The sequence below is a fragment of the Callithrix jacchus genome, chromosome 18 (genome assembly GCF_049354715.1).
Source record: "Callithrix jacchus isolate 240 chromosome 18, calJac240_pri, whole genome shotgun sequence".
Classification (NCBI taxonomy): domain Eukaryota; kingdom Metazoa; phylum Chordata; class Mammalia; order Primates; family Cebidae; genus Callithrix; species Callithrix jacchus.
In genome coordinates this window covers 50,224,047-50,244,982 of record NC_133519.1, presented here as the reverse complement: position 1 = coordinate 50,244,982, position 20,936 = coordinate 50,224,047, and the positions used below count along the sequence as shown (strand labels likewise).

The following is a 20,936-nucleotide window of genomic DNA, read 5'->3' as shown; positions in this document are numbered from 1 at the left end:
GGGGGACCGTCCTGGGCCTGGGGTCACGGGAGGAGGCCCAAGCTGGGCATGGAGTGGTTCCCTGCGGCCACCGCCGCCCCGCATCTGAAGAGGGTGACTTCAGGAACCTGGAGTCTGGGTGGGGGAGCCCTCGGCTCGAGGCAGTCGCGTTTCCACAGTAATTTGAAGAGCCACACCACGAGGGCAAGGATTGTGTCTTTGCCCGCGGTGTTCTTAGGACTTGGCACCCAGGTCCTGTAATTGACTGGGGTGCGCTCTCTCCAAGCCCCTAAGCACATGCTGTCCTTCCCACCGCCGCTTCTGCGGCGCGCACCTTCTCCCGGGCTGCCGTGGCCGGGTGCACTGCTCAGGCCGTCCGTCCTGCAGAAGCCACCCTGGGTGTGCCTTCTCAAGGATGGGTGTCTGCGGCCCACGCCGCCCAGGAACTCGAGATTCTGGTTCCTGAAAGCAGAACGCCCTGATGTGCCAATAGCGCTTCGGGACGGCCACACACGCGACCGCGTGGTCCGGAAAGGCAGCTTCACTGGTTCCGATCTTTTCTGGCTTCCAGTGAAGTGAGTTTTCCTGAGCTAGTGTTCTAGAATAGAGGCCACATGCTTTCCTCGCAGTTTCTCCCTGGCTGTATTTAGTGCCTTCTGTCCGAAATCAACACATTTGACTTTGCATCCTTCCCTATTTTGTTCCCAGTCTTCTCACAGTACGTTTTTGCTTTTTTGTTTGTTTGTTTTGTTTTTGAGACAGAGCCTCACTCGGTCGCCCAGGCTGGAGTGCAGTGGTGCGATCTCGGCTCACTGCAGCCTCCGCCTCCCGGGTTTAAGCGATTCTCCCGCCTTAGCCTCCCGGGTAGCTGAGATTACAGGCGCCTGCCACCACGCCCGGCTAATTTTTGTGTTTTTAGTAGAGACAGGATTTCACCATGTTGGCCAGGATGGTCTCGATCTTCTGACCTCGTGATCTGCCCACCTCGGCCTCCCAAAGTATTGGGATCATAGGCTCACGTGAGCCACTTGCCTGGCCGGACAGTACGTTTTTATCTGTACATTTCCCAAGTATTATTGATTCTATGATGATAAAACTTGTACGCAGGATGACAAACGTTGATGTAGATATTGCCTATTGTACATGGCTTAATATTTGGAGTGTCATTTATCAAGCATGTGTTGTTCATCTATGTCTCAAGCACAGTGGTGAGGATTGGGAAATTTTCATATGAATAAACCATAACTGCTGTTTCGAAGAATAGACAGACTACAATATGGTGTGTTAATTGCCATGTTCGAGTATGTATAAAATGTTGTAAGTACACAGGTCATGGAGGAGCCCAGGCAGAAGGAGAAGCAGAAACAGTAGCGATGGGCTTAGCGAACAGCTAGCAAAGTGACTAGAACATAATGTAACAGACTGGAGGAATATTTATTTGGATCTGAAGCTAAAAAGATAAACTGAGGCCAGATCGTATGCCATGTATAGTTCGAATTGCCCTGTAGTCACTGGGGATTTATCCCAAATATATTTTAATGCTGAAATGACCTTACTTTCATAATTAAGACTTGCTGTGCTTGTAGTGTGCAGGGCAGATTGGAATACAGTAAGAGAAGCTAGGCATCTCTTAAAATGGTTGGAATCTGAGATGATTGGCTAAACTACTGCGTTAGGAAGGAGGAGTTAGTAAGTTTGCTGTATTTAAAGCAACAGTTGCATGTGGAAATATCTGCTCTTCATTCCTTTGGGAGCAGAAATACATCCATAACATGCTAAATTACAAAAGGAGTTATCAGGGCTGCCAACCTTACAGTAGAGGTTGAGTGGTAGTATATTACTCCTACACACATAAGAGAAAAGAAAATGGAAAGCTGACTAGACTGGGAAAAGAGATGCAAAAATTATTTCATAGTTTCTAGCCTGCGTGGCTCATGGAACACAATTACAGCTGAAGAGCAGGCTTGAGGGACAAGAAAATGGATTCAGATTTGGACAGATTTGAGATGTCTGCAGATTTAGCCATACCTTCAAAACCTTAATATGTTGAAGTTAACTTTCAGAAATGTACTAGGTAAGTTTGTTTACTGCTTCAATTTCATATGTGCAGAAAACTTGGAATTAGAAATCATGTATGAAGGAATGATAGATAAATTCATCTTCTGTACATGCACATATGAAAAAGCAATAGCTGTTAATAAATTGGCTTCATTAGCAGAAGAACTTGCAAAAAGTTAAATGATAGTTTTATGTCATCAGATCTTCAAAGAGACAGTTTATTCCAATTATTTCCATAATTTTCATTTGTTTCACCAAATTTATAGAATAAAAACACTTTTGGCAGTTGATTCAAAAGTGAAATATCTGAAAGTCAAAAGTGAATTAATGACAGTATTGTGAATGCTGTCATTAATTAATTTCGAAAGTTCCATTGTTGAAAGTGGAATTAATTGTGAATACAGTAAGTATGTAAGTACAAATTTTGGTGGAATGTAATACATTAAGAAACCGGTGGAGTGGAACTGTACTTTTAATTGGTATGGTCCATACGTAATACATATTAGTGCCAAAACACACTGTGCTGGTGTGTTAATAAAAACAGAAGCTGTAAACATTTGCTTCCAGCCAAGATAGAGTAATGGGAACTGGATTCACTTTTCTTGCAACAAACCAATAACCCCAGCTTTCATTTTATTACAACTAGAAAACGAGAGCACACTAAACCTAAAGTAAGGAGATGACAGCAAGTCATAAAGATCAGAGTCAAAATTAGTGGAACAGAAAAGAGAAGAAAATGGTGAAAATAAATGGAACTAAGAGCTGTTTCTTTGGGAAGATCAATAGAATCACTCTAGCAAGACTGATCAGAAGAAAAACAGATGTTCCTGTATTTCAGTATAGGAATAAGAGAGGAGACATCAGATGTTCCAAAGATAATGATATTACTGACAACTTTATGGCAATACATTTGACAGTTCAGAATGAAGTCTACAAATTATTTTAAAGGCACAAATTACCAAAGCTCACTTAAGAAATAGATAACCAGTATATGCCCTGTATTTATTAAAGAAATGGAAACTGTAGTTTAACATTTTCCTGCAAAGAAATTCTCACCAAGGTGACTCTACTGGTAAGTTCTATCAATTATACAACATTATAAATAATACCAATGCTATGCAAACTCTTCCAAAACAATTGGAGAGGAAATAATGCTTCTCAATTCATTCTCTGAGGATCAGTGTTATCCTGACACCAAAACTAGACAAAGATACTACCAGAAAAAATTACAGACCTATATCCATCATTAACTTAAATGTACAAATTTTAAACCATTTTAGCAAATTGAATTTAATAATTCATTAAGAGAACAATACATCATGACTAAGTGGAATTTATCCCAGGAATTTAGGATTGGTTTAATGTTCAAAAAGCAGTGTAATGCATCATATTAATAAGCCAAAAAACAAAAACAAAAAAAACATGATTATATCAATAGATGGAAAAGGCATTTAACAAAAATCTAACATCTGTTAAGAATTACAAAGTGTTAGATTTTCTCCTGCTTCCCAGCAAATAAGTTGGCTTGACAGTTTTATAGATGTTACAGACAACTTTTGGTTTAGAGATAAGAGTTGTATTACTCAGCATAGTAGGCAGCAGGAGATTCATTTTCACATTGGTTCCTTTTTCCTCTGAGTTCATGAGGATGGAGGTGGACCCTGGTGGATGCTGCACACGTAGTAGGCTGTGTTATAGCTAGAGAATTAATGTTACAATAGGGCTGCTAGCAAACCTCAACTTTTGCCTTTAAGGACACATTATTATCTTGGACAGCAAATCAGTCTTCCCTCTGCCTTGGAGAAAGGCACTATTTCTGTCTTCCAAGTCTGTTTGCTATATGAACATCCTTGAAAAGATGGTCCAGAGCAAAGCTGGTAATTCCTTGCAGAAGATGTACAGAAATAAGAGAAACCTATTGGGAAAATTCTTCCAAGAATATTCACTGTTCCTTTCTACACTAAATAGCCATTTCCTCAGCCATTCTGCTCAATATGACCTGACCAACAGGGTTGGTATTTGTCTATTTATAGTATTTACAGTAAAAAACCAGATGGCTTTCTTGGATTTTTGTATTGACATTTCCTCTTGGCTTGAAGGGTTAATCCAGGGATGGCAGGATATATTTAGAGACTCCACCTTGTTATGTAAGGAGGAAGAGTAATTCCGTCATCTGTGACAGCTCTGACCCATGGGTTAGGGCAGATTTGAATGACTTGGGTCCAACGTGGTGTTTCCTTAACATGAAGCTATATTATGACTGCCCCTAAGGTACATTTCACCTTGTTTTGAAGAGAGAGGGATAATGCCTGGCTTTCACACAAATCTTGGGATGCACATGGTGCCCCTGGAGGCAAGTGTTGCTTACAGTTGTTACAGCCCCCAAAATAAGACCAACTAAGTTTAGGGGTACAAGGTAACTGCCTGTGATTTAGGGCTCCCACTTGAAATAATTAGGTCTAGTTCTTGTTTAAGGAGAGACTACCTGAGGGCTGTCAATCCAGTTTCTCCTATTTGGTCACATCATCAGCTAAAGAATTTATCTGTACCATGGAATGACTGAGAGTGGGGTTGTGAAAGACATCTGGGAGTGTTTTTTGCAGGGTGCAGAAGCTGGGGTCATTCTTGGAGCTTCTCATAGACTTATCGGTAGGAGTAGGGGAATGACAAATTGTCAAAACCGTCTGTTGGAAGCTAGCATTCAGCATACCTAGCAGTCAGTTAAACTTGACACACTGACAACAGTTTGGGAGGGCTCCATGAGTGTTTTTCTCTGGGCTCCAGGTTGATTTTTAAGATAGTTATTTCTGAAATTCGTTTCTGAATCAGAACTACTTTATAGACTGATCAGTATAATACAGATGTTAATAAATAAATCTTTCAAAGCATTTTAATGTTAGCACCCCCTTTCACTTTGGAACAGTGTTCAAGTTTAGATGACAAATCATATGATCATTTTTTTTAAAGACCCAGTTCACTTATCCATGACAGTTTTTTGTGTTGTTTTTTTTTAACCAGTGCAGGTAGTAATGATCTCTTACTTCCCAACTTCCAGAACATGTTCTATGTATGCCTCATATGTAATTTACGCACGCTGTACAGTTCTTGCATTGTATATGGTTGTCTCCTACCAGATGGTGACATTTTTAAGTATTATGGCAATAGTTTATTAATTTCTGTCCTTGCCAGGGCCTGGTACCATGCTTGGCATGCAATACCGTTTTTAAAACCTTCCCCCTCAACTTTTTATTTAATATGTATTATTTGGGGAGTCTGTATTAAGTGATTCTTTGTGTTTAGTTTTTGACACAATTCTATATCTCACAAGAATTTTGTAACTTGGATGAAACAGGTATACATGAGGAAAGTGAGGCTCAAATAAATTGTGTTCTTTCTCAAGGTTAAGAGCTTTACGACAGTTCTAGGATCAGAACATGGGTCTCTGGAGTCATCGCTTATTTCTCTTTCCGTTATACCATGCTGTATTAGAGATTTACTATATATAAGGAGAAAGATGCTAAATTGAGTACTATGTTTTCCTTGTGTTTAATGTGAGATTATTTAAACAGTGTCACTACTTGAAACTCTACCTGTGCAGAAGGCTTCAAGGCACTTTTATTCAGTGTACTTTTTCTTTTTTGTTGTGGTATAATATGTAGAATGTTTTAATGCTGGCCTGTTTTTGATTGCCAATTGAATTAACCAGTGTTAACAATTGACCGAGTTCCAATAGGAATAACCAGTGTTAACAGTTGACTGAGTTCTAATAGAAGTGACTAGTGTTAACAGTTGCATTAACATTCTCCCAGGCCCTTCCGACACTGACAGAAACATAGGTTTACATTTACATGGTTTTTTTTCCTAATTTGATATATGTGAATGTCTATTCTTAACTTTTTGCCAGATATTCAGATTTTTTTCTGGTTCTCCTCCACTACAAACCATGAGTGACTTTCTTTGTACATATATCTTTAATACCAGAGTGGGCACTAAAGAGATATTTGCTGAATGGAGCAAACTGAGGCACAGAATGGCATGAATGCCCAGTCACATTGTTAGTTTATCCAACTGGTTTTTCTTTTTTAACCACTTTTTTTAAGGTAGGTAGTCTAAAGGCTTCTCTAGCTTTTGCTTGAAAATAATCTGAAAAATCAGAAAATGCCTAGACTTTGGAACCTGATGTGGGTTTTAATTAGTTTTCTGGCACATACTAGCTGTAGTGAATGAATATAGGCAAGCTGATTAATATCCAAAAACTCTTGCATTAAATTCTTACCTTGCGGAGATTAGAGAAAATACATTTAATACATAGAGAACGTAAAATACTTTGGTAAATATGGTTGTTTTTTGGATTGTGATTAATACTAACAATTGGTGGACCCTTAAAGTGTGCTGGGCTCTGAATTAAATGTATCTCCTACATTATCTCATTAATTCCTCAAAACAGCTCTATGAGTGTGAGGAATGGAGAGGTTCAATGGTTATATTGCTATTAAATGTAGGAGCCAAGATTCAAACTCTAGCAGTTTGGAGGCCAAGCTCTTAACCACTACACAATTACTACAGTACACTAGAGCAGAGTTTTTCAACCTTGGCACTGTTGATATTTTGGGCCAGGTATTCCTTTGTTGTCAGAGGTTGTCCTGTGTAACAGGATATCTATCAGCATCCTTGGCCTCTACCCAATAGATGCTAGTAGCAACCCCCTTACCTCTCACACCGGTGACAATAATGACAATAAGAAAAGTCTATCATTCCCAAATGTTCCCTGGCGGGCAAAGTCACCCTAGTTGAGAACCACTGTCCTAGAAGAATATTTGGTAGGAGAGAAGGAGATGTGACTCTGAAGTAGTTGAAAATATACAGTTGGAATTTAGGATAAGGATCAGAACTAAAGATGTGATTTGAAAGTTACTGTTAAGTGGTAGTTATTTACTTTCTCAGAAAAAAAACGTGTACAGTAAGGAAAAAAAAAATACAGGGCTAATAGCAGAGCTGGAGAAATAGAACAGTTGAGTGAAAGGAGTAGATAGAGGAGCCAGAGATTGAGAGAGACAGAAAGAACAGTCACAGAGTGGTGATTCAATGAAAATACTGAAACTCTTTACATTATAAATATACTCTCATTGTAAATAATTGGGATCTATTAAAGGAAGTAATGAGATTTGGCTGTGAGCTTTATTCGTTTTTCCATTTTGTTTTGTTGTGTCTTGCATTTCCTTTAGTTAATATTTTATTTCTTATTGAAGGAAAAAATGAATTATTCTATTTTCTAAAGAAAATAATTTATTATTTCAGGTTGCCGAGGAGCTCAGGTTGAAGAAATATGGAGTTTAGAGCCTGAGAATTTTGAAAAATTAAAGTAAGTTTAATTTTAGTTGTATTAACAATAATAATATGTTTATACTTTAGAAAACTTAAAGGATATTCACAATTTTTTGTTTATTTTACTTGGATTACTCTAGGCCGAATACGTTATGTCCTTTAAGTCTCTTCAATCCTGTGAGATAGACATTATTCTTCTCATTTTATAACCAATAACCCGAGGCTGATAGGTAAGCTGCAAGGAGTCAAACCTAAGTCTCTGTAATTCCATATTCACAAAGTACTGGTAGGTTGATTTTACAAAATTCACTTACATATCAATAGTGTTAGAACATGGAACACATTTTAACATAAAAAGCAAGAATAATAGGTCAATGGACAAGAGCATATTTAATCGATAATATATATTTATAGTAATCCAGAACTTGCCTATACACTATCACACTGCTTTTGGGAAAGTTATAGTTCAAGTTTCAAATGTTGATGGCAGAAACAACTTTTCTCCTTCCCTCATCTTTCTGGCCAGAATCACCTCTCTTAGCTTCTCCTTACCCCTGGCCACATGCCCTCAGATATTGACCCTGTGTCTTCAAATGGAGGGCTAGAGGAAATTTCACAGGTGGGAGACTTGGAGTCTTGGAATGGGGTCAAGGAATAATCTTAAAAGGGAAAATAGGGACTTAGGGATATGCCAGCTGTTGTTAGTAGTAAGAAGGAGATACGTAGTTTGCTTCTTCCCACCTTCCTCTTTCTGGTAAAAAGAGCAATCACTTTAGATGAAATGAGATCATTTGTGGCTAAGATTATGGAAGGTTTATTAAAAATGCATCATTTGAACTGTCTTTAAGAAGATAGGAGCCAGGCATGGTGTCATATGCCTGTAGTTGTAGCTACTTGGGCAACATAGTGAGACCCTGTGTCTAAAATAAAATAACGTTGAATCAAATAAAAAGATAGGAAAGTTTGTTTTATATTTTTGAAACAGAGTCTCACTCTGTTGCCTTGGCTGGACTGCCGTGGTGCGATGTTGGCTCACTGCAACCTCTGCCTCTCGGGTTCAAGTGATTCTTCTGCTTCAGCCTCCCAAGTAGCTGGGATTACAGGCACAGATCGCCATGCCTGTCCAATTTTTTGTTTTGTTTTTGTTTTTTTAGTAGAGACGTGGTTTCACTATGTTGTCCAGGCTGGTCTCGAACTCCTGGCCTCAAGTAATCTGCTTGCCTTGGCCTCCGAAAGTGCTGTAATTACAGATGTGAGCCACCATGCCCAGCCCTGAGGATAAGAAATGTTTTTTTGTGGAGTGGGAGGCAGTTGTGATAGATACACTAGAAGGAATTTTAAAGTAGTGATTTAATATTTTGTGCTCAAAAACAGTTCCTTAGGAAAGTGGATGATTTCATTATGTATGAGATGATAGCATCCATTCATATTGCAATATGAGGATTGTTCATGAATCCAATAATATGTGAAGGTTACTTCCTATATTTAATACAGGTAATATATACTATCAGCCATTTATCTGTAAACATCTTACATGAGCTTTATTTACATATTTTGGAGTTCAGCCACCTTTTAGTTTTACTATGTTCTTATTTTTTAAGTGAGGTGATATGAAGTAGAAATGAATAGTCTACAGATTTGAGAATAAACCTTTCACTATAATTTTATTTTAACTGATACAGTCTTACGTTGTATTAGCATCTTCTAAGGCAATAGTCCAGTGACTATGAGTGGCAGTAGCGATCTTTTAAACATTTCTCAGATTTAATTAATTTACTTCATTTGCATTCTATTTGTTAAATAACTGAGTAAAGTGTATTATAAAAGAAGCAGGGTTTGATGTCACTAATTTGTATTTTATTTTGTAGGCCAGTTCATGGGTTAATTTTTCTTTTCAAGTGGCAGCCAGGAGAAGAACCAGCAGGCTCTGTGGTTCAGGACTCCCGACTTGACACAATATTTTTTGCTAAGCAGGTATGATCCTTGGATACTCTGAAAAGTCTCAAGAGCAGCCCTTTTTATAAATAGGACTCTAGTCTACTATTATTCGCTTCTAGTGTAGCAGCCCGCAAACCCTTATGCTCTTAAAATTTACTGACATCCTGAAAGAGCTTTTGTTTCTGGGATTATCTATCAATATTTGCCATATTAGACATTAAAACTGAAACATTTAATAATATTTAGGCCAGGTGTGGTGGTTTATACCTGTAATCCCAGCACTTTGGGAGCCAAGGCAGGAGGATCCCGTGAACCCAGGAATTTTTTTTTTTTTTTTTTGAGGTAGCCTTGCTCTGTTGCCCAGGCTGGAGTGCAATGGTGTGAGGCTCGCTGCAACTTCTGGCTTCCGGGTTCAAGCAATTCTCCTACCTCAGCCTCCCGAGTAGCTGGGATTACAGACACTTGCTACCACACCCAGCTAATTTTTATATTTTTAGTAGAGGCAGGGTTTCACCATGTTGGCCTGGCTGGTCTTGACCTCCTGACCTCCGATGATCTGCCTGCCTCAGCCTCCCAAAGTGCTGGAATTACAGGCATGAGCCACTGTGCCCGGATGAGCCCAGGAATTTGACACTAGCCTGGGCAGCATGAGGAGACCCAGCTCTACAAAACAAAAGCATGGCTGGGTGTGGTGGCTCATGACTGTAATTCCCAGCACTCTGGGAGGCTGAGGCCGGTTGATTACGAGGTTAAGAGAGCTAGACCATTCTGGCCAACATGGTGAAATCCCGTCTCTACTAAAATACAGTAATTAGCTAGGAGTAGTGACAAGCGCCTGTAGTCCCAGCTACTTGGGAGGCTGAGGAAGGAGAATTGCTTGAATCCAGGAGGCAGAGGTTGCAGTGAGCTGAGATGGCGCCACTGCACTCTAGCCTGGCGACAGAGTAAAACTCTGTCTCAAAACAAAACAAAAAAATAAATTAGCTACATGGTGGTGACATGCCTGTGGTCCCAGCTACTGGGTAAACTTAGGTGGAAGGACTGCATGAACCCAGGCTATGGAGGCTGCAGTGAGCTATGTTCACACTACTGTCTACTCCAGCCTGGGATACAGAGCTTGACCCTATCTCAAAAAAATAAAAAGAAAAAAAGAATTATCAATAGGTTTAAAAGTAATAAATAATAAACTTGTTACATGTTAACATAAATAACATTTTTTAATGAAAAATAACTATAGTTACCAAAAAATTAGCTAGAAGATTGCATTGTTTTACATTTTTGCAAATCTTTTGAATGTCTGCCTTAATAGCACAGCTGAATTCTCCTATCTGCTTCTTCATTCAGTCTGTTGCGGTGTTTTTGTTTTGTTCCTCTTTTGGTTGAAATACATGAAAAAAGTTCAGTTTCACACTTAGGTGTAGTTGGAAAAGGAGAAGTATTATCTTGTTCAGGTAAATATATTTTTTGACAACATGTCAAAACTTTGAAATATTGCTTTCTCAAAGGTTAGTTGTATGTGAAATTTGTACTTTGTTATGGTAAAATCCTTTGGATTATCTTGCCCTTCAATTAATCTTTTATTCCTGCATGATTTTGCAACATTGTCTGTTTACTGATGTATGAATATCTTCTAAGTGTTGATGCATTAGATATGATATCATCTATATTATCAGAAAAGTTACCCATAGCAAACCTTTTAAGCTCACAGTGGCAGATCTAAGTTTTACAAAATTCTAATTTTTAACTTTTCACTTGAAAATTCAAATTTTGGCCGGGCGCAATGGCTCACGCCTGTAATCCCAGCACTTTGGGAGGTCGAGGCAGGTGGATCATGAGGTCAAGAGATCGAGACCATCCTGGTCAACAAGATGAAACCCCGTCTCTACTAAAAATACAAAAAAAAATTAGCTGGGCATGGTGGCGCGTGCCTGTAATCCCAGCTACTTGGGAGGCTGAGGCAGGAGAATTGCCTGAATCCAGGAGGCGGAGGTTGCGGTGAGCAGAGATCACGCCATTGCATTCCAGCCTGGGTAACAACAGAGAAACTCCGTCTCAAAAAAAAAAAGAAAATTTAAATTTTATCAACAACAACAGATACCATTAGGTGTTTGTTCACAAAGCAACAGGCTGATTTAACTCATTTTTAAGAAACTATCTGCTGTATGTTCTTGTCTGGAAAAGCACATTTGTCTCTCAAGCAAAAATGATGTTCCAAGGAAAAAAGCTATCAATTTAGCTTACGAATCACTTGCCGAAGTAATTTCTTCAAGATAACTAGCATATCTGAGTATATGACAGTAGTTCTTTATTTGTACTTCCTATTTCATTCCACGGAATATTAAAGACTTGTACTCCAAGGTCAAAATTTGATCAAAGTAACTAGTAAAACTTGCTTTTTGTTTTGTTTCTTTTTTTAAACTCTTATGTATGTCAGTGAAGTAGTTTCATGCCACCACCTAGATTCATGCTAAAATACTAGCAGTTCTACACACTGTTGCTTTTGTGCCATCAGGGCAGATGGAAAAGAAGAGGAAAAGGCAAAAACTGTCTTAGAATTATAGTGGAAACCATTTTGAGCTCACAGACCCCTTGAAAATTGTCTTAGGGATTCTTAGAGATCCTTAGATAATACCTTTATTGCATTTGTTTGAAATTGTACTTATTTCTGAGACCCAAAAAGTTGCTTAGAATAATCTGATTAACCTTTAGAAAGGTGGGAATAAAACTGTGTATTCTCATTACTGCCTTTGAGATAAAGCCTTTACTACTCAGTAACTTGTTTTTCTTTTTCTTTTATTTATTTATTTTTTATTTTATTTTATTGCTGCTTTCTATTTTCCACTAACTTTTTTGAATTGAGCATTCTTCCAGAAATTAGAACTTCTTGCTTTTACTTTAAGGAAAATAGGAATTTTTAATTGTGTAGTTAAACGTGTAATTTTTTAAATAGTGGAACTTAACGTTACAGAAATATATAGTCATGAAAGTGAATATCCTTGTAATCCCATACCCATCTCTACTAACCTTTTAACAGTTTGACTCATCCATTTAATCAACAAGCAATCATTGAGTACCTACTTTGCCAGGCATTGTTTTAGGTACTAGGTATGTAATAGTTAACAAGAGAGGCATGTTCAACAACTGTAATAATATTATTAATGCAAGCAGTAACCAGCATTTGTTCTTGTTGTATGCCAGATATTGTAATTTAGATATATTTAATCTTTGCAACAACTCTGTCAGGTGGTTGTCTTCATTTCGCAGATGAAGACATTGGGGCCTAGAAAAAGTATTTGCCTGAGATCACACAGATAATATGTAGTGGATCCAGAACTTAAGTTTAGGTATAAAACCCAGGTTTGTGATTCCATAGGTCATACTTCCTTCCACATTATTTTCTATTCATATGCCAACATGTTTTCCTTACAATTTCGTATGCTAAAATTGGATTATTATGCAGAATATTTTGTTTTTTTCACTTAGTAGTGAAAGTTTGACTTTGTTTCATTTCAGCACACATAATAAATATTAGTTAACATTTATTGAAGGCTTACTAAGTGCTTTTTTTAGTACTTTTATATATATTTAAAATTTAAATATATCAATCATAAATTTATATATAAATTTAGTAATTATTGCTTATATATTATATAAATATATACATTGTTATATTTAATATTTAAAATTATTAATCTGATTCCCTACAGCAGTTATTTGGTTTCGTAGGTTCCTCATCATTTTACAGATGTGGAAACAGAGTCCTAGAGAGGATAAAACACTTGATCATGTTATGTAGCTAGTCAGTGGCAGAGCTGGCAAACCCAGGCACTGTGGCTCTGAAGTCTGTAATGTTAACCTTATCACCACACTGCCTCCTTTAGTGTTCTAGGTATATATCTCCTATAATTTAGTTAATTCATCTTTCGTAGTCAACATTTAGAGTTTCTAATTATTTCTCTAAATAATCTGGTTGGGCACGGTGGCTCATGTTTGTAATCCTAGCACTTTGGAAGACTGAGGTAGGAGGATTGCTTGAGCCCAGGAGGTTGAAGCTGCAGTGAGCTATGGTCTTGCCACTGCTCTCCAGCCTGGACAGCAGAGCAAGTCCTGTCTCAAAAACAAAACAAACAAAAAAACCAAATAGTCCATTTATTTAATGTTTGTATACTTATGTATCATTATACATATAGTAACTATAATTTTAAATCCACAGTTGCTTGTGAATTTTAAGATCTAGGTAGTGGAGAAAAGCTAGGGGACAGATAAGTTTAAAAGTCTGACAGCTGATTTTTCCTCCCTTTTAAAAATGTTTTTGTTTTTTCTATGTATGTAAGCATATATGCCACTATAAAAATTTGAACATTATAGAGCAGATGCTGTAGAAAATGAAAGTGCCTTATAATCTCTGCTTTAGATATAACCATTGAAAATAATTTTATATTTTTACAGATATTTTCCATGTATGTTGATGTATATTTGTGTTAGGTTATTCTTGCATCGCTATAAAGAAATACTTGAGACTGGATAATTTATAAAGGAAAGGTGTAATTGACCCACAGTTCTGCACTGCAGGCTTCATAGGAAACCTGGTGCCGGTCTCTGCTTGGCTTCTTGGGAGGCCTCAGGAAACTTTTACTCATGGTGGTAGGTAAAGGAGGAACAGACATCTCACATAGCTGAGCTGGAGTGAGAGAGAAAGAGAGAGTGGGGGACATACTTTTAAATGACCAGATTCTGTGTGAACTCAGAGTAAGAGCTCACTTAACACCAAGGGGATAGACCAAGCCATTCATAAGGGATCCAACCCCATGATCCAAACACCTCCCACCAGGCCTCACCTCCAACACTAGGGATTACATTTCAACATGAGGTTTCAGCAGGGACAAATTTACAGACTATATCTGTATTTAAATGTGTTTTTTCACACTAAACTGTAAACCTGGGAGTTAGGGATTTTGTTTTTATATTCAGTCCCTGGCACGTAGTGGGTATCCAATAAATGTGGACTGCACTGTTCATCTCTAAGAATATTAAAGAGTGCTAGAATTTACTAACACTAAGATACTAGTGCTGTCTGATTTACAGAGACCTAGCTATTTTAAGGTATAAGAAAGTCCTCTATAAAGAAAGAAAAAAATGATAGTAGAGTATGAATTCATAATTTCTGGAGTCCCTTGATATTTTTAGTTCTGTTTACATTTCTCTCTAAAATATTAGAGTAAGAGAGTTTTATTATTCCAGATGTGTCTATGAAAATGTCAGATTAGTGATTCCCCATAATATCATTCTTTTGGTACTTTATTTTGCTAACAGTTTGTGATAAATTGACAGGTCAATAATTCCCCATTAATATCTGTCAGTCTTTTTAGTATATGCCTCCTATAAGTCTATGCTAGGAGACTCACATATTGCATAAATATATAATAGTTGATTTTGGGTTTCAAGGGCTTACAGTAATAATTTCCAATCCAGGATGTCTGGAGTATTTTCAGAAATTTAAAAAGTTTAATGAAATCATATTTATTTGATAAGGGTACACTATTTAACTAAATGGCATTTATACTGGAATTACCTCAATATAGAGAGGTAACACTGTCTATTTTGTGCTGATCATATACTCTAATTCAAGGGGGCTGTATGTGTGTGTGTGTGTCTGTGTATCATTGATTAATAAAATATTGAGAAAAGAAATATATCCTAGTAATTGCAATTTGTATATAAGGATCCAGAAATGAAATGTTGGTAGTTGTTCACCACAAAATATTGTTGTCTTATTATCATTTCACTGATGAGAGAGCTGAGGTGTGATTTACTTGCTTAAAATCATCCTGCAGTGGTACTAGATTTATGTGACGCCATCTGTTCAATCTTTCAGGAAAGAATGATTGAGTACCTACAATGTGCCAGGTACTGTGGTGCTTGGAGAATGAAAAAGTGCGGTGATTCTGGCCCTCAAATATGCTTAGTGTTTCGTGGAAGCAATTGGTATTAATCGATTCAATGTAAAATTACAATGATGACAAGTGCTGAATGGTGTGAAATGATGACTATATTACGAAGTTTAAGAACCATCCACAAAACCAGCCTCACTTTGGACACGAACTATAGAGTTGGGTCCCTCAAGGCCACCCTCACTTGTGGCAGCATTGCAGCTTTGTGTTGGGTGGGGCTACAGATCATCCTCAGGTTCTGTAATTGGTTAGAAAGACTCATAGATGTCACCGAAAACTGCCATACTCATGGTTATGAGTTATTACAATGACAAAATATAGATTAAAATTAGCCAAGGGAAGAGCCACATGGGGTAGAGTCCAGGAAAGTTAACATGTGCAGAGCTTCTAGTTGCCTTCTCCCAGTATTGTCACACACAGTGCTCACTCTCTATGGCAATACTATGTGACAATATGCGGAGTATTTTCATCCAGGGAACCTCATCTGATTCTTGGTGCCCAAAGTTTTTACTGGCCTTGGTCACATAGACCTGGTTGGCTACCCATGTGGTTGACCTTAGTCTCCAGACCCACAGGAGGTTGAACAGATTATCTTGACCCAATACCCTCAACCTAAGTCACATTGTTAGACTCTCAGTGTGGCCCAAAGCTTCCAGGTAAGCAAAGATACTCTTAGGCGTTGCTTTTCAAGGACTTAGAGATCATCTCCCAGGAACTAAGGACAAAGGCTAGACCTCTCTTTGGGAAAGGTTAATTTTTTTTACTATATTCATAAAAATAGGACTTCACCTTGTCAGAGAAAGCCTCTGAGTGACAGTTCATCTGAAACCTGCAGGTTAAGTAGGTATTAAGTAGGGAAGAGAGGTTCAGGGTCATACCAGATTAATTGCAGCTTTATAGCAAAAGTGAATGAGACTACTAAAAGATACTGGAAAAAGACCCATGTAGCTAAACTGTGCAGAGCAAAGGGTGGTCATGGGCCTGGATCAAATTTATATTCTCTAGCCTACATGTGCAGACAGAGGTCAGGTCTTCCATGAGATAGGAAGCAGAACAGGAAATGTGTTAGCCAGGATTAGGTACCCTTAGGCATAGGCATAGAGAAATAATAGTTTATAAGAAATAGATTTTTTTTTAACATTCAAGAAATGTCAAGGTTGCAGGCTCTCTTGTTTTGCTCCTTTGTATATGTTTTCTATTCCAAAGGTTACTTCATGGTCCAAGATGATTTCTAGAGCTTCAGCCATTCTTTCTCAATTCCACATTCAGAAGGAGGAAGGGGAAAGCACACTTGCTTCCCTTTAATAGAATTTGCCCATGTCGCATGCATACTTGTCTTTCGCCAAAACTCAGTAGTTTGAGTTAACAGTAGAGGACACTAAGATAGTTGTCTTCATTCCAGGTGGTCATGGGCCTGGATCAAATTTGTATTCTCTAGCCTACATATGCAGACAGAGGTCAGGTCTTCCAGAGCATTTTAGGCTATGATTGAGACTTTTGTCTGTATCTTTAGAGTAATAGTTACTGAAGTGTTTTAAGAAGAGTGTCATGAACAGATTTTCATTTAGAAGAGGTCATTTTGGCTCCGGTGTTGGGAATGCATTTGAGAAGCAGTGTAGGACATGAGTAGATGTCAGTTAGGAGGCTTTTGCAGAAGTCCATTTGATAGTAAACAAAAATCTGGAAGTAGACAGATTTTGTGAATAGATTTGAATAATATTTAGAGATAAAGTATTAGCACCTTTAATGTGTAATAGATTAGATGTGAGGATGGAGGAGGAAGACATTATGATGATGCCTGCTTTTCTTTTTACCTATTAAAAAAATTGCTTTTATGGTACCCAGAATGGAATTATAAGAATCCTTGGTTAATAACACATATGTATGATTAGTTTACTCATGCTCCCCTTTTATTTATTTGGTTATTTTAAGAAACAAAGTAAGTGCCTAAGAACCCACCACTCAAATAAATGTCGGCTGTTACTTCCTTTTGTGCCACTCATCATTCAATGCACTTCTCATTTTCCCTCTCTCTCTATTTTTTTTAATGTATTTTTTGTAATCCTGAAAAAGGTGTTTGTAAATAAAATTCCAACTTGATAAAAAGTATCATGCTCTATGTACATTTTGGGAGTTTTTTGTTTTTTGGTTTTTTTTTTTGAGACAGGGTCTTGCTCTGTCACCCAGGCTGGAGTGTAATGGCATGATTACAGGTCACTGCAGTCTCAACCTCCTGCCCCAGCCTCACAAGTAGCTCAGACTGCAGATGCACATGACCATGCCCAGCTCATTTTTCATAGAGACAGAATCTCATTATGTTACCCAGGCTGGTCTCCAGCTCCTACACTCAAATTCTCCCACCTTTGCGTTCTCAAAGGGCTGGGATTATAGATTATGGCTAGAAATAGGCTAGAACTATTATGTCTAGACTACTTTTTTCACTTAATATCATATTGTTAAATTTCATCCATAAATTTATTATGATAGTTCATTTATTTTGCATGCTATATAATATCAACTGCACAAACATGCTACAGTTTACTTACTCTTCTGTGGATTGTTCTTTGGGTTTTCAATTTGAGTTACTGTGAATTGTGTTGCTGTAAACATTGTTTTTGTAAATGTGCAAGTTTCTCCCAGTATATACCTAGATGTAGAATGACTACTTCATCTCATGTAAATGTGTGCAACTTTTGGAGGAAATATTAAAATGTTTTCTGGAGCAGCAGTTCAAATTTGCACTTCCACTAGCAATGTGTAAGAGTTGTTACAAAGCCACATATTCTAACACGTGGCATCACTAGACTTTAAATTTTTGCCAGCCAATTGGTTCCAAAATGCTACTTCATTTTTGTCTTGACTTATGTCTCCCTGATCACTAATCATATTGAAATGCTCTTTAGTGGCCATATGAATTTTCTCTGTGAAATTCTTGTTTATGTTATTTTTCGATGGGGTTAATTGTGCTTTTCTTTAAAAAAAACTTAATTGATACATAGTAGATGTACAATTTGGGGGACACATGATAATTTGATACATTCATATAATTTAAAAACATTGAACTAGTATAATTGGGATATCACTCACCTTAAATATTTGTCTTTTTGCTAGCAACATTCAAATTATCCTCATAGCTACTCTGAAACATATGATCGATTATTGAAAGCGATAGGCACCCTACTGATTTGTCAAATTAAGTCTGCTTTCTTGTATCAAACTGTGTATTTGTACCCATTAATCAAACTCCCTTCATCCCCTTCACCACCCAACCCTTCCCAGCCTCTGGCAACCATCAGTCTACTTTCTATCCTAGAGGATTTGCTGATTTCGCTTTCACATGTGAGTGAGAACATGAGATATTTGTCTTTCTGTGCTTGACTTGTTTCGTTTAACATAATGACTTCCATTTCCATATTGCTCCAAATAATAGGATTTTATTCTTTTTGTGGCTGAATAATCTCACATTGTGTGTATATATATATTATATTTTCTTTATCCATTCATCCATTGATGGGCACTTAAGTTGATTATATATATTGGCTATTATGAATAGTGCCATAATAAAAACATGGGAATGCAGGTAACTCTTCGATATATTTATTTCCCTTCTTTTGGATCTGTATACCCAGTGGTGGAACTGCTGGATTACACAATAGTTCTCTTTTTAGTTTTGAATAACCTCCATCCATACAGTTTTCCATAGTAGCTATACTAATTTACATTTCTGCCAATAGTGTTTATGAGAGTTTCCCTTTGTCCACATCCTCACCAGTTATCTGTCATTCCCTTTTTGTTAAAAGCCGTTTTAACTTGGGTGAGATGATAACATTGTAGTTTTGATTTGCATTGCTCTGATGCTTAATGATGTTGAGCATGTTTTCAAATACCTGTTGACCATTTGTATGTCTTTTGAGAAATGTCTATTTAGATCTTCTGCCCATTTTAAAATCTGATTATTTGATTTTTTCCTATTGAGTTGCTTGAGCTTCTTATATATCCTGGTTGCTAATCCCTTTTAAGATAGGTAGTTTGCAAATATTTTCTCCCATTCTGTGGGTTGTCTCTTTACTTTGTTGATTGGTTCCTTTCTTTGTTGTGCAGATTCTTTGTAGTTTGATGTAATCCTATTCATTTATTTTTGCTTTTGTTGTCTGTGCTTTTTTAGGTCTTACTAAAAAATTTTTGCCCAGACCAATGTCCTGGAGATTTTCCCCAATGTTTTGTTGTAGTAGTTTCATAGTTTCAAGTCTTATATTTAAGTCTTTAATCCATTTTGATTTGATTTTTGTGTATGGTGGGATACTGGGATCTAGTTTCTTTTTTCTGCAATGGTCATCCAGTTTTCCCAGAACCATTTACTGGAGAGACTACCATTGTATATTCTTGGCATCTTTGTTGAAAATGATTTGTCTGTAAATGCATGGATTTAGATCTTGATTCTCTCTTCTGTTCCATATTTATGTGTCTTGTTTTTGTGCTAGAATCATGTTGATTTGGTTATTATAGCTTTGCAGTCTATTTTTAAGTCAGATAATGTGATCCTTCTAGTATTGTCTTTGCTCAGGATTGCTTTGGCCATTCTGGGTCTTTTGTGTTCTGTATAAATTTTAGGATGGCTTTTTCTGTTTTTATGAAGAACATCATTGATATTTTGACAGGGAGTGCATTGAATCTGTTGCTTTCAGTAGAGTGTCATTTTAACAATATTAATGCTTCCAGTTCATGAGCATGGAATATCCAGTTTTCGGTGAACTCTTCATTAGTGCTGTATACTTGTCCTTGTGTAGATCTCGTAGACCTTTCACTTCTTTGGTTAAATTGATTCCTAGGTATTTTATATTTCTTTTTTTTTGAGACATAATCTCACTCAGTCACCCAGGCTGGAGTGTAGGGGTGCAGTCTCGGCTCATCTCCACCTTCCAGGTTCAAGCAATTCTCCTGCCTTAGTGTCCTGAGTAGCTGGGATTACAGGCATGTGCCACCACACCAGGCTAATTTTTGTATTTTTAGTAGAGACAGGATTATGCCGTGTTGGCTAGGCTGGTCTCACACTCCTGGCCTCAAATGATCTGCCTGCCTTGGCCTCCCAAAGTACTGAGGTTACAGGCTTGAGCCACTGCACCTGGCCTATTATATATTCTTTGTAGCTATTTTAAATAGGATTTTTTTTCTTAACTTCTTTTTCAGATTCACTGTTGGCATATATAATAGCAGCTGATTTTTTGTATGCTGATTTCGTATCATGTAACTTTTTTTTTTGAGACAGGGCCTAATTTCAAAGGGAGTGCTTCCAGTTTTTGCCCATTCAGTATGTATTGGCTGTGGATTTGTCATAAATGGCTTTTATTATTTTGAGATACATTCCTTTGACACCTAGTTTATTGAGAGTTTTTAGCATAAAGGGCTGTTGAATTTTGTCGAAGGCCTTCTCTGCATCTATTGAGATAATCATGTGGTTTTTGTCTTTGGTTCTGTTGATGTGAATGGATTACGTTTATAGACTTGTGTATGTTGAACCAGCTTTGCGTCCCCGGGATGAAGCCTACTTGATCATGATGGATAAGCTTTTTGATGTGCTTTTTGTTGCAATCAGTTTGCCAGTATTTTATTGAAGATTTTTGCATCTATGTTCATCATGGATATTGGCCTGAAGTTTTCTTTTTTTGTTGGGTCTCTGCTGGGTTT

At 37.4% G+C, this 20,936-nt stretch overlaps 1 protein-coding gene and 1 non-coding gene across 18 annotated transcripts in view; both read left to right on the top strand.

Annotated features, from left to right (window-relative positions):
• UCHL5 (ubiquitin C-terminal hydrolase L5) overlaps window positions 1-20,936 on the top strand; it is a 46,238-nt gene that overhangs the window by 771 nt on the left and 24,531 nt on the right. For 11 of the 17 annotated variants that reach the window (XR_013529039.1, XR_013529038.1, XR_013529037.1 and 8 more), the window contains 2 exons: window positions 7,336-7,399; window positions 9,231-9,336. Coding sequence is in view for 5 of the 17 variants with exons in the window: in XM_035280013.3 (XP_035135904.3) it covers window positions 7,336-7,399; window positions 9,231-9,336 (170 nt within the window). In the remaining 12 variants the exon portion in view is untranslated. Of the gene's footprint in view, window positions 1-2; window positions 2,054-7,335; window positions 7,400-9,230; window positions 9,337-20,936 lie in introns of those variants that run through there. The other 6 variants (XM_078355160.1, XM_035280016.3, XM_078355157.1 and 3 more) reach the window with 2 other exon arrangements.
• Window positions 1,696-1,830, top strand: LOC118149374 (small nucleolar RNA U109). Its single transcript, XR_004736752.1, has one exon. It is a non-coding gene; the product is annotated as a small nucleolar RNA U109 (small nucleolar RNA).